The sequence below is a fragment of the Lycorma delicatula genome, chromosome 2 (genome assembly GCF_047948215.1).
Source record: "Lycorma delicatula isolate Av1 chromosome 2, ASM4794821v1, whole genome shotgun sequence".
In the NCBI taxonomy this organism is placed as follows: Eukaryota; Metazoa; Arthropoda; class Insecta; order Hemiptera; family Fulgoridae; genus Lycorma; species Lycorma delicatula.
The window spans coordinates 190,142,460-190,155,789 of record NC_134456.1 but is presented as its reverse complement, the minus strand read 5'-3'; the positions used below and the strand labels follow the sequence as shown (position 1 = coordinate 190,155,789).

The 13,330-nt window shown below is 28.4% G+C and overlaps 1 protein-coding gene across 1 annotated transcript in view; it reads right to left on the bottom strand.

Moving 5' to 3' along the window:
* LOC142319526 (uncharacterized) overlaps nucleotides 1–13,330 on the bottom strand; it is a 108,022-nt gene that overhangs the window by 25,019 nt on the left and 69,673 nt on the right. Inside the window, exons 16-18 of the mRNA XM_075356904.1 lie at nucleotides 11,351–11,430; nucleotides 10,223–10,391; nucleotides 6,194–6,270 (exon numbers count right to left, since the gene is read on the bottom strand). Of these exons, the coding sequence (XP_075213019.1) occupies nucleotides 6,194–6,270; nucleotides 10,223–10,391; nucleotides 11,351–11,430 (326 nt within the window). The remainder of the gene's footprint in view (nucleotides 1–6,193; nucleotides 6,271–10,222; nucleotides 10,392–11,350; nucleotides 11,431–13,330) is intronic.

The following is a 13,330-nucleotide window of genomic DNA, read 5'->3' as shown; positions in this document are numbered from 1 at the left end:
GAGAACCACCTCAGCCAAAATGGCAATAGACGACCGATGCTGACCCGACACTGCGGGGCTCTGGGGGCCACCACTGCCATGCTGTAGTGAGGATCCAACTGCTGCTGAGGGAAAGCCCATTTGGACTTCAATGGACCAGCCACAACTCCCTGACTTCGCCAGAGACCAGCTTCCGGATCCAACAGCTCTTCTCAGACTAATGCCAAACAAACGGCCCTTTTCAGGGCCATTTTAAAAAATGTGGATGAAGAAGAACACGCCATCAGCCTCCTTTTGTTTTCATTTCCGCAGTAGTTGGAGACATAAATAAATCTTTCACTCCAAATTTTTTTTAAATTAATAAAAAATTAAAAATGAAATTTGGGTTAACCCATTCTCTGGAAATGAACCAAACTTCTTTTTTAAGAGTAACTTTAATTTCCTTTACAACTTTTATGATCTTCCCACACACATTTATTTTTAAAATATTGAAACAAATACATGTTACTCTAATAATTTTAACGCATGTTATAGACTTGACAAGTTGAAAATTTACCAGGCCGTAAAAGAATTCTTTAACAAAAAAGTACAAAAATTTAATATTTTTATCTCAACCTATTTTTGTTTTATAAATATTGAAATTTGACATTAAGTACTAAAATACTAACTTCTTTTCTGTGCTAATAATAATTATATGAAAAATATATACAACACTTAATATACAAAACTTTATTGTGTTTACAAAGAAATAATTGTAGATTATACTATTACCTTAATTCCATTATAGGATTTTTTTGAGAGCTATATAATATTACCTATCTATAAAAACCTTCTACCTACAACATACCTACCTCATTTTGTGATATACAGTATAATTTATAAACAGAAAAAACTTCTGTGGTTTCTGTCCAAATCTATATGACAGAAAATTCAAAGTCTGTATCACTTTTGCAAGTGATTACAATTTCTGTCTTTTAGAGATCCTAGCCTGACTTGCCGATAACAAATAATGGTAGTTAACTGTTTCCCTTAACATTAGTGCAAGGTAAAAGAGTAAAGTATTCAACAGCTATTTCAAACAAGTAGCAGCAGATTGTGCTTGATCTATCATAGACAGCTATTAAGATTTGTCCCAAAAGTAAGTGTACTGATTTTCCTATGGATGAACAGGTAATGTAACACGTCCTTGACATATAACAGTGCATAGGTAGTAATGACCTTGGCTGCATGAGGATACTTTTTTTCAACTGGATCAGTTGAGTCAGTTGCGCACCACTGCTGTTCGTGTTTTATAACCTCTTTGTTTGCGATGAAAGAAAATATTGAACAATGTTAGATTATCAAATTTTGTGTGAAACTCAACAAGTCTGCCACAGAAACATTTAATTCTTTAACCAAAGTTTATGGAGATGCCATTCTATTGAACACTATGGTTTTTAAGTGGCACAAAGCTTTTATAAAGAGGGGCAAGAAAATGTTAAAGCCCAGTCGTCTTATCAACAAACGATGGAAATGGTGCAAGCAGTGCATTGTGCACAAAGAGTATGTACCTCCAGGATAGACAGTTAATAACGCCTTTTACAAAGATGTCTTGAAAAGACTTCGAACACTGACCTATCGAGTCCAAATGGACATTGTACATGACTGGGTGCTGCAGCACAATAATGCACCAGCTCACACTTCGCTATCAATTTGAGAATTTCTGGCAAAGAAAAACATTCCCCTACTTCCAAAGCCTCCCTACAGCCCAGATCTAGTGCCGTGTGATTTCTACCTCTTCCCTAAGTTGAAGGGTCATCATTTCAGGATGGAAAACATAAAAAAAAATAACTGTAACAGATGAGTCACGCACACTTAAGGAGAATTACTTCTGATACTACTATTAACAGTGGAAGAAACGTTGGAACTGCTGTATAACTTCCCTAGGGTCATAGTTCGAAGGAGATAACTTGTAGTTTCAGGTAAGTCCAATAGATAATTAAATAAAAAATTAGTACACTTATGTTTGGGATAAACCTTGTAAGTTAATGGAGTTTGTTGAGTCATGTTTTTGCCTCCTTACTCATGCTGAAAATAAATGTGCGCTTGGGTGAGATAACACTAGAACATACTGATCACTTGTGATTGAAACGTACAAGAAGAGTGGGGCGATTTAGAAAACAAAAAGAACTTTTTTAAATCTTAAAGAAAAAAAGTGATCTCTGCAGTTTAATCCTGATACTAGTAATGGCATCACCTAAAACTAGCAAGAAATTTTTTACGATTGGTCCTCCGATTCCACTCAGTCCACTTTATTTTAAAAAAAATCACAGTAAATTCAATTTTTGTTTAATGTATAACATTGAGCAAATTAAATTATAGAAATTTTATTTTATTAGAGCCAACACATATTTAACCCTTCAGGCATGGACATCACTGTCAAAACTAATGAGTGGACGGGTCTGACAAACCTCTTTTGAAATAATGTTACACATTTCTGTACGGATATGATTTTATTAAAAAAGTTTACTGTTTATAATAAAATAATAAAAATATATCATCAAAGATTCAACAAAGCTCAAAAACTGAATAAATACAAAACAAAATTAGTTTATAAAATATAGAAAATATACAAAAATTCTAAAAATACACAATTCTAAAATTCTAAAATATACAAAATTCTAGAAAATATAGTTCCAGTACTTGCAGACTCAAAATCTTTTTTCATAAAAATCATTAAATTATAAACATAAAAATCTATAATGTTTTTAAAGTTAGAAATACTAATTATAATGAATTAAAAATCCGTAAATACAATAGAATCACATTATGGCCAATTTTTGTCCTGTTCAACTGATTTGTTTTAGTAAATTATTGAACATATATATTATGATAAAAACAAAAAATGTAAGGCATAAACAATCTGAATATAATTTTAAAAAATTAAAGAAAGCAAATAGTTTCCTAATGAAAGAATAAAAATAAAAACAAATAAGAAATCCACTGAATACTCCAAAAATAAAATAAAACCACGTTTAGAAAAACTACTTTGAATAATTATTACATAGAAGTAGAAAATATCTAAAAGTAGAGAATAAAATAATAATCTATCAAAAAATAATATACATTTTTAGTCCTGTTTTCACTTTTTCTTCAGTCTCTTTTGGTAACACAAGTTTTTCTTGAGCACTGTAAGCAAATTGGGCTTTGACATGACAGATATTTGTAGTTCGTTTTTAGTTTTATTCATGGAGGGCACAGTTTACATGTTTTTTGGCATTTAATTTATCACATGGCACATTTTGTCCATCTGCTTCAGCATTTTCGGGTGTGATATCAACAATTCCCAAAACCTCGTGAATAATTTTTTTTGACTGAATCTTGAACATGGATTATTTAGTTGGTTAATGAGGTGCTGTTTTATAATTTTTTGCACCAGATTTTGAATGAACTTAAACCTAGAAATTACAGGATTATGTGCATAACATAAATACAGAATGTGAGCATTTGTTGAACTTATATCTGTTATTCTAAAAAAAATTGGAGTTCTACAGTTTGAAGAATATTTTGAGCACTTCATATCAAGGATATCTACTCCTATTTTTGTTTGTTTTTTTTTTTTTTTTTTGTAAAACCATACTATTTCTGGTTTTCCATCTTCAAATTTTTTTGATTGGTGCATACTTGATATCAATATTACACTCAGATTAAATTTTGGAACAAAAGACATAAGCATTAATTTTCTATTGAAACCAAAAAGAGCACTATCAACTGGCCTAGATTTCTTTAGTAAAAATGTTCAATTATTTATCGTTTTTACGAAGCATCCCGACTAAGGTTAGACTTCTATCTAATAGGTCCTTGCATATTTCTACAGAACTAAAGAAAGTACTTGTCTGCAGTTTAATTTCTGTTGTGAACCACAAATACATTTAGACAATTTTAGAACAGCTTGACTTGGCTTATTAAAGCCAACTGCTCATCAGCAGTAAGGCCAATCCCATCACAATCATTCCCTGGGTAAATGTAACTGTGACAAAAATTGCAAGCATCCATAAGTGACATTACTTTGATGCCATACTTTGTCAGCTTTTTTCACACGTATGCCCGAAGCAGACACTTTCTGCAAAACTGAATTAGCATTTCATCAATGGTTGTGAATTCTCCAATTAAAATAGGCTTTCTGCAATTATCAACAAACCTTTTAAAAACTGAAGAAATTGTAGCTGCCTTTTTTAATTTTTTCTGTTCATTTTTATCATCCAGGTTATTGAAACAAAGGTAAGAGACCAAAATTTTGTACATTTTTGCTGATATAATTGCACAAAAATAGCCCTTTTTGACACACTAGTACTAAATAAAGATTTTATATTTTCTGATGAAGATTTATAGATAGAACATAAAAAAATTGCTATCAATATCAATATCTCATCAAAATTGGTAGGCCAGAATTCATTTTGATATTTGCTGGAGTTTTTTTTATTTCTTGTATTGTTTAATTTTCTATTTGTCCATTCAACTATATCTAATAATAAGTTCATCATTAATAAGCAGCATCCACTGTTGATAGGGCGTAGCCGTTTCACCGATATTACAAGCTGGATGAAGCAGTCCAGGAAGACCTCTAATGATATTTTGATGAGGTACCCTCATGTGTTGATTGGGCTGTTCTGAATCTCACAAAGTCATCTCTTCTTAAATATGCTTCTGGGATTTCTAGCGCAACATTTTCATTTTGAATATCCCAGTCATCACTATTTTGTCATCATGCCCTATTACTTGGTTCCTCATCATCACTGTTTGAATCACTCGATGCGGAATAATCTGACGTTAGTATATGGTCAGGGTCTTCATTGGAATTGTCAATAATTTCATTTGAAGAATCACTGAGTTGAGCTTTCGTTGTCTTCTTCAAAAACCACTTTTTGCACGTCTTGAAAACCATCGTCATTTATGCAGAAGATGTTCCCTGCCATGTCAGAATTTTGTAGCGGCAATCTGCGGAAGGAGTACCACAGACTGGTAGTTAACTGGACTTATGAACGGACAGGGATGTAACAGACCACAATGATTTATAATACAAACCAGATTTTAAGGAAATGCAGAAACTACAACATAAACAGACACACTACTCACTCAACCACTGGCAGACAGCTACTGAAGGTCAGAGCAGTTGTTTAACTCATTAAACAACTTCTCCCAACAATCATCGAAATTTGACAGCACTTCGTCATACTACATACAACAAACACCTGAAGGATTAATGTTCCTTAAATTCTTTTAGTAATATTTCTTCAATATCTTTTCAAAATTAAAATCATTCATTGTCGTTTACCTAACTAAAAATCATTAAATTGTTGATTACCTTGACAAGGAAAAGTTAGAAAAGTTATATGATGAATGCACATTAAACCTATTTGTATGGTTGTCACTGACAGAGTGATTTTGTAACTAATTTTCACACACCAATATTGTCACCCACATCACTTTTTTTAGTGTTGTGCATTGCTAAAAACATTGAATTAAATTACACACAAAATAGGCTGAACTATATCAGAAAAAAACCTAAAAAAAAAAAGAAAGTTAGAGGAAATTCATAAAAAGAATTGATTTTTAGTCGCTTACAAATATAACTATTAAACAAAACTGTCACATGAGTGTTTTAAAAGGGAAATCAGAATAAGCAGAATCACATAGAAATAAGTCCTGATAGTAAATATGAATATTAAAAATAAAAAAAAGTGACTGAACCATGTTTTTCATCTAATGTCACAACTGTAACGTACATCTATGGCCACACAATTATTAATATAACAGCTGTAACCTGTGACACTTGGCATTGTTAAGATTAAAGGATCTAGAGATGATCATAAGTATTGAAACCATATAAAATTTACCACATAAATCCAATTAAAACATTTTTCATTCACTTAAAGAGATAAAGTGCATTTAGTAATCATTGTTAGTTGAAAAAAATGATATTACCAGAAAAAAAAAATTTCAACTGAGAATAGAAACAGCTAAGAATTACACAAGATTCAAGATTAAAATGTTACATCCTCAATAACAAAATTATTCAAATTTTGTTTTTGTCAATGGTAAAAATGAAAAGTTGAATATAAAAATGGGGAAAAACCACAATAAAATCTCAAGCAACAATACATTCAAACTCATGCAATTAGATAAATGAGATCAATTTTAAATACTTTTAAAAAATTAAAAATATAATTTTTACCTGGACAGTGCTGGTAATTCTTCATTTCCACATAGAGTAAGAGATTTATTCCATTTCTCAAGAGTTTCCAATGCAGACTGTATAAAAAAAAGTAAGTTTTGTATATATATATATATATTGTATTTGTATAAACAAAAAGCAACTTGAACAACCCATGCACAGAATTACAAAGCAAATGAAATGACAAATACCGTATTTTTTTTATTCCAAAAGCACTTTCATGGGATCCACATCATCAGTTGTATATAAGATATATTTATATAAAATTACATATCAAACATAACAATTTTTTTAAAATTAAAATTACAATCATATATATGAAAACAGATAAGTCAATTAAATAAAATAAATGCATATATATAAATATGACGTCATAATTAAAATTAAAATAAATACAAAATTATTTATACTACATAATCTGGTCAGCTAATATTACATTACTAAGTGGATTTGAATTAAATTATTTACATACTTTATGATTACATTTATTTTTATCTAAAAACGTGCAACAGATGGCAGCATGTAAACATAAATTTTTATATTTGATATGTAATTTTATATAAATATACCTAATATACAACTGATGATATGGGATCTTGCAAAACTGCTTTTGGAATAAAAAAATAAGGTGTCATTTCATACACACACATATTCATTCTTTTAAGATATCTATCATTTTAACTTTTAATTAATATTTTTATTATTTGACAACATATTTTTATACATGGAATTTTTAAATTTAACTTTAACTTTTAATTTTGATTTTAAACCATAAATTTTAAATTTAAAAGAATTTTTTTTATAATATTAATTCCATTTTGATTTGAATTTATTTTAAAGTACATATCCAAACTTTTAACAAATTCTGTTTTATTGTATTTATCAAGATTTTACAATTTTATTTTGTTAATGTTGTGTATTTATAATATGTGATTTTACGTGAACAATTAAATGATTGGATCAACTGAAGATGCGAAAAAATCATGAAGTGCTCTAATGTATATATAATATATTTCAAACGACAAAATTATATACATAGGCCTATAAGTAAATACATAAGGAAACCACTATTTATACTGTATTCAGTTAGCTTACACAGTGAAGAATAAACTAATTTTTTTCCTTTGTGTGAGTGAATTCATCATGATTCTTCTAAGTCACATCCCCTGCATCAGTACCAATTCACAATGCAGCCATATCTATATACAACACTACAATCATTACTCATATATAGACACCATTTAATTGTCATATAGTAGTAGACATAATAAAAAGTTTATAGAACATTATGTCTTCTTAGTTGTATTAAAACTCTCAATCTTTTTATATGCACTCTTTTATTCACGTGTTCAATTTTTGTGTTTCTGTTATTTATTTACTCTAACATTGAAAAAACAAAAAAATTAAGTCAATAATTATAACTGAATCATTAAACAAAGGAAATCCTTTAAAGTTAATATAATGCAATTTCTTTAAGTTTACTGGAATGTGAGTGAAGTGTATTCCTACATTTGTATCTGTACGACTTGAATTATACCATTATTTTGATACCATGTCAGATACCGATTCAATTGATAATAGTCCACAATTACTGATATCCACTCTGAAAAAAGGCCACAAAAAAAGCCCTTAAGTTGTGCAGAAAATCACATCATTTTAAATGCTTACAAAAGCGAATTACAAAATAATCTAATAGTACTGATTTCAGATATCATTAATAAACTGCTAATGTAAGTGGAAGTAGTGCTGCTTCAATGAGCACTGTGATTTGCGAGTATGAATCTACTAATGAGTTACGGTTTCCTAAAAAACCAAAACCCAGCAGATCAACTGAAGAAAATCTTGACTTAACTGAATTATCTTCCTCTGGAAGATAATTATAGAATATTTAATCTCTCTATTAATAAGTTTATCTTCCTCTAGAAGATAATGCAATTATTGTTTTAGAAAACTAATATCATTCATGTAAAACAGAAAGAATTCCAGCCAGTCTTAGAAAAGAATGATGAAATGTGACTTAGTTCAAAAGGTGTGATTTTTGAGGAGGATGAACTTAAGTCCAATTATTGCAAAGGGTTCACATATTAAAAGTAATTTTAAATGTGTATAAAATTCATGAGTTAACAAGATCCAATGGTAAAACTGTGCTTCGATTACCTCCCTATCCTTGTGCACCCAACACAATTGAGTTAATAATTTTAAATGTGTATAAAATTCATGAGTTAACAAGATCCAATGGTAAAACTGTGCTTCGATTACCTCCCTATCCTTGTGCACCCAACACAATTGAGTTAATTTGGGGACAAATCAAAAGGTATGAAGCATCAGAAAATACTGCTTGTAAAATTGCTGATTTTAAAATTTTAAGCTCGTAAACCATCAATAAAACAAGCCAACAGGAATGGAAAAACTCTATAAAACATGTAATTTATATTGTTGTACAAAATGATTGAGAATTGGATATTGTAATAGAAAACAAAATTAAGCCTCCTGTTGTATCTCTTAATACTGACATACCTACGGATTTCTCGCAATCATATGACGAAAACTGAATTGAATTTATTATTTGTTTATTATCATAGAAATTTAATCTAAGATATTAGTGAAATATTATTCTTTGTGGACAATTAACAATCTGATAACTTAAAAAAATCAAAAGAAAAAGGTCTTAATTTATTTAAATTTAAGATATAAATAATAATTAAAAATATAATAGCATGTGGTTACTGAATATTAACGTTGTGTAGTTTTTTCTTTTATATCAATCAGGATTTACAGGTTATGCTTGTGAATCAACTCATACGTGCAGTTTGTTTGCTTTAACTGTATAAGCTAACTGAATAGGATATAAGTAAATGGTATTTTCACGCTAAACGATGGTATTTCCATATTACAATGGTATAGTATTTCCTCATACTTCTAAACATAAAGAAAATTAATTTTCATTCCCACTCCCACCATGCGACCAAAAGTAATACCCGTACTTTTCTTCGAAAAGTTATAATCAAATACGTATCTATAATCAAATATGTAGGTAACATAATTTATTTTTTAAAAATGTTCTATTTAAGTAAGATGATTAAATCTAATAATGGAATTGCCAGAGAAATCTCCTCTATAAAAGAAAAAAATGTCTCAAAATTGTTTAATTTAATAGAATAAGACTCAAACATAATTCGATTAAAAAATATACATATTAATAAAATAAATTGGATATTTTTTATCTAATTAATTGATTGATATCATTATTAAATATATATTTATATAAACCATCGAGATAACTGTTTTCCTATATGACCTCAAACAAGGTTGTGCACATATTTTTGAAAACAAAAAATGCCACATCCTTGTCAACAATTGAACCCAACACCAGCCATCTAATGAACAAACTCGCATGCCAACCAATACACCAACAAGCAGACCCTAATTTCTATTACAAAACTGCACTGAACCAACTACAGAGAACAAGTTTTAAAATTTTGCCAATGTTATGAGCAGTTAATTTTAATATATTTGTGAGCACTTTACTGTACTGTTTGCACATACTGATGATGTGGATAAATTCCATGAAAGCATTTCACAGGAAAGTTTCTTATTTACATCTTGATGAACACATAAATTTTCTGTATAAAAACAATATATAAATCATATACTAGGAAGAGTGGAGTCATTCTTAAAGTAAAATTAATAACAAATTCTATCTAATACAAGGGTCAATTTTGAAGAAAATAGTCCAGTAAAGCTGAAAATAAGCCTACAAGAGTCACTCTATTACTACTTAAATTCCCACAAATGATGGATGGAAAAATTTATACATGATATTGCAACTTATACTTGAATATAATCACATTCATATAACTGACGGGTTCGTAGTTACCAACAAATTAAGTACGTAAGTTCTGCTAAGTAAATATGTGAAGTCTAAATTTTTATTAAAAAAATAAATAAATAAATAAAAATTTCACATATGACCCGGTTATTTTATAAGTTTTTTTTTTTTTACAGAATGTCAGCTATACTGTTGAATACCTCATTTCCCAGTAGCTGCTTTTCTAATGTAGTGTACTCTCTTAGTTCATCATAATCCTTAATCACATTAGTCAATGTATGAGAAATAGAACTGATTCGTTCACGTAACACAGAAGGAGGTGTTTCAGGTTCTTTAGAAGTGATTGTTTGACTTTGATCAGTTAATGTTCTGAAATAAAAAAAAAGTAAATAAACATAAGCCAAAATAATTAAATCATTAAAACTCAAATAGTGCTGACTTGAACTGAATAGCAAAATTATCAGACAACAATAATGCTTTCTAACAAATACAAGAAATATGCACCTCAGAGGAAACCAAATATCTATTACGCGTTTAAAAATAACCCACTTTCAATTCTATATTATAAATTGGTATACGATGAAAAAAGCCAATAAACCAGTAAATAATGAGACATTTAAGTTTCTCATTGTGTAATAAAATATCACTAACTACATGTGACAGAACTAATTATAAAATTTACTTAAACATATAATGAGCAAAAAACATGTTTTAAAATATGACTATTATCAAACACTTACATCAACAAAACTGTCACATGAGTATTTTAAAAGGGAAATCAGAATAAGTAGAATCACATAGAAATAAGTCCTGATAGTAAACATGAATATTAAAAATAAAAAAAGCGACTGAATCATATTTTTCATCTAATGTCACAACTGTAATGTTACATCTATGGCCACAATTATTAATATCACAGCTGTAACCTGTGGCATTGTTATGATTAAAGGATCTATAGATGATCTTAAGTATTGAAACCATATAAAATTTACCACATAAATCCAATTAAAACATTTTTGATTCACTTAAGGAGATAAAGTGCATTTAGTAATCATTGTTAGTTGAAAAAAATGATATTAACTGAAAAAAATTTCAACTAAGAACAGAAACAGCTAAGAATTACATAAGAATCAAGATTAAAATATTACATCCTCAATAACAAAATTATTCAAATTTTGTTTTTGTAAATGGTAAAAATGAAAAGTTGAATATAAAAATGGGGGAAAAAAGAAAATAAAATCTCAAGCAACAATACATTCAATCTCAAGCAATTAGATAAATGAGATAAATTTTAAATACTTTAAAAAAATTAAAAAAATAATTTTTACCTGATAGACAGTGCTGGTAATTCTTCATTTCCACATCCAGTAAGAGATTTATTCCATTTCTCAAGAGTTTCTAATGCAGACTGTATAAAAAAAAGTAAGTTTTGTATATATATATATATATATATATATATATATATATTGTATTTTTATAAACAAAAAGCAACTTGAACAACCCATGCACAGAATTACAAAGCAAATGAAATGAAAAATACCTTATTTTTTTAATTCCAAAAGCAGTTTCTCGGGATCCACATCAGTTGTACATAAGGTATATTTATTTAAATTACATATCAAACATAAATTTTTTTTAAAATTAAAATTACAATCATATATATGAAAACAGATAAGTCAATTAAATTAAATAAATGCATATATATAAATATGACGTCATAATTAAAATTAAAATAAATAGAAAATTATTTATACTACATAATCTGGTCAACTAATGTTACATTACTAAGTGGATTTGAATTAAATTATTTACATACTTTATGATTACATTTATTTTTATCTAAAAACATGCAACAGATGGCAGCATGTAAACATAAATTTTTATATTTGATACGTAATTTTATATAAATATACCTTATATACAACTGATGATATGGGATCTTGCAAAACTGCTTTTGGAATAAAAAAATAAGGTGTCATTTCATACACACACATATTCATTCTTTTAAGATATCTATCATTTTAACTTTTAATTAATATTTTTATTATTTGACAACATATTTTTATACATGGAATTTTTAAATTTAACTTTAACTTTTAATTTTGATTTTAAACCATAAATTTTAAATTTATAAGAATTTTTTTTAAAGATTAATTCCGTTTTATTGTATTTATCAAGATTTTACAATTTTATTTTGTTAATGTTGTGTATTTATAATATGTGAATTTACGTGAACAATTAAATGATTGGATCAACTGAAGATGTGAAAAAATCATGAAGTGCTCTTGTGTATACAATGATATATAAGGTAAGTTTCATCCTACCCAATTAAATTTTATTCTGTACTTGGTGGATCATATATATATAAAAGCAGTCCTAAATTTCATTTTAGAGACAGCAACATTTTAGGTTTTCTAAATAATATTTGAGATTTGTAATTGTACCATTAATAATTTCATAGAAAAATATATAAACATTTTTTCACAGTTTTTGTTAATGGGACTGGGTTCCATTTAATGGAATCAGAATTAGTTTTATAAAAAAACATTGTCAGGCAAGTTACTGATAAGCAGGAAATTTTGGGCATTATAAAATAATATTTGTTAAGGTGAAAAAAAATTACTATTGCTATTACTATGTACAACACAGTTTGCTCAATTATAATCACCATGGTAAGCAACAAACAGTCTGGAATCATGAACCAAAACAACCACAGTCTACTGTCTTCTGGGGACTGAAAAGGTCCTTTCCTTATTATGTTATACCCTAGGGAAGCTTAGAAATACTTGTTGCATAATAAATATAATGTGCTGATGTAAAACATGAAAAAAATTGTAGGATTCATAATCAGCTAATCAAAATCACACAGGGGTCTGTTATCTTGCAGAATTTTGTTCCTCAATGAAAATTCATGGCCTCATGCCGCTAAGAAAAAAAGCAACTTCTAGTAAAATTTCCAATCTACCAAAATCTGGAAAGAAATCCAAGACAGATTAACAAAGAGAAACACACCCAACAAGAGACTGACAAAGACTTAAAGCAAACAGTGATTACTTATCTCAATAAGGCAGAAATATGATGTGGAAATACAAAAACTGGTTGATGATATAAGTGCTGAAATATACATAATTTTAGAAAAGTAATTTACTGTTAATTTACATTAAATGTTAAATATCAATGCCAGTTTTTTTACATCATAAAATGGAAACTTTATACATACACACACACACACACACACACACACACACACACACATATATATATATATATATATACATATGACATTAATTAGGTTTATAAATTTTAAC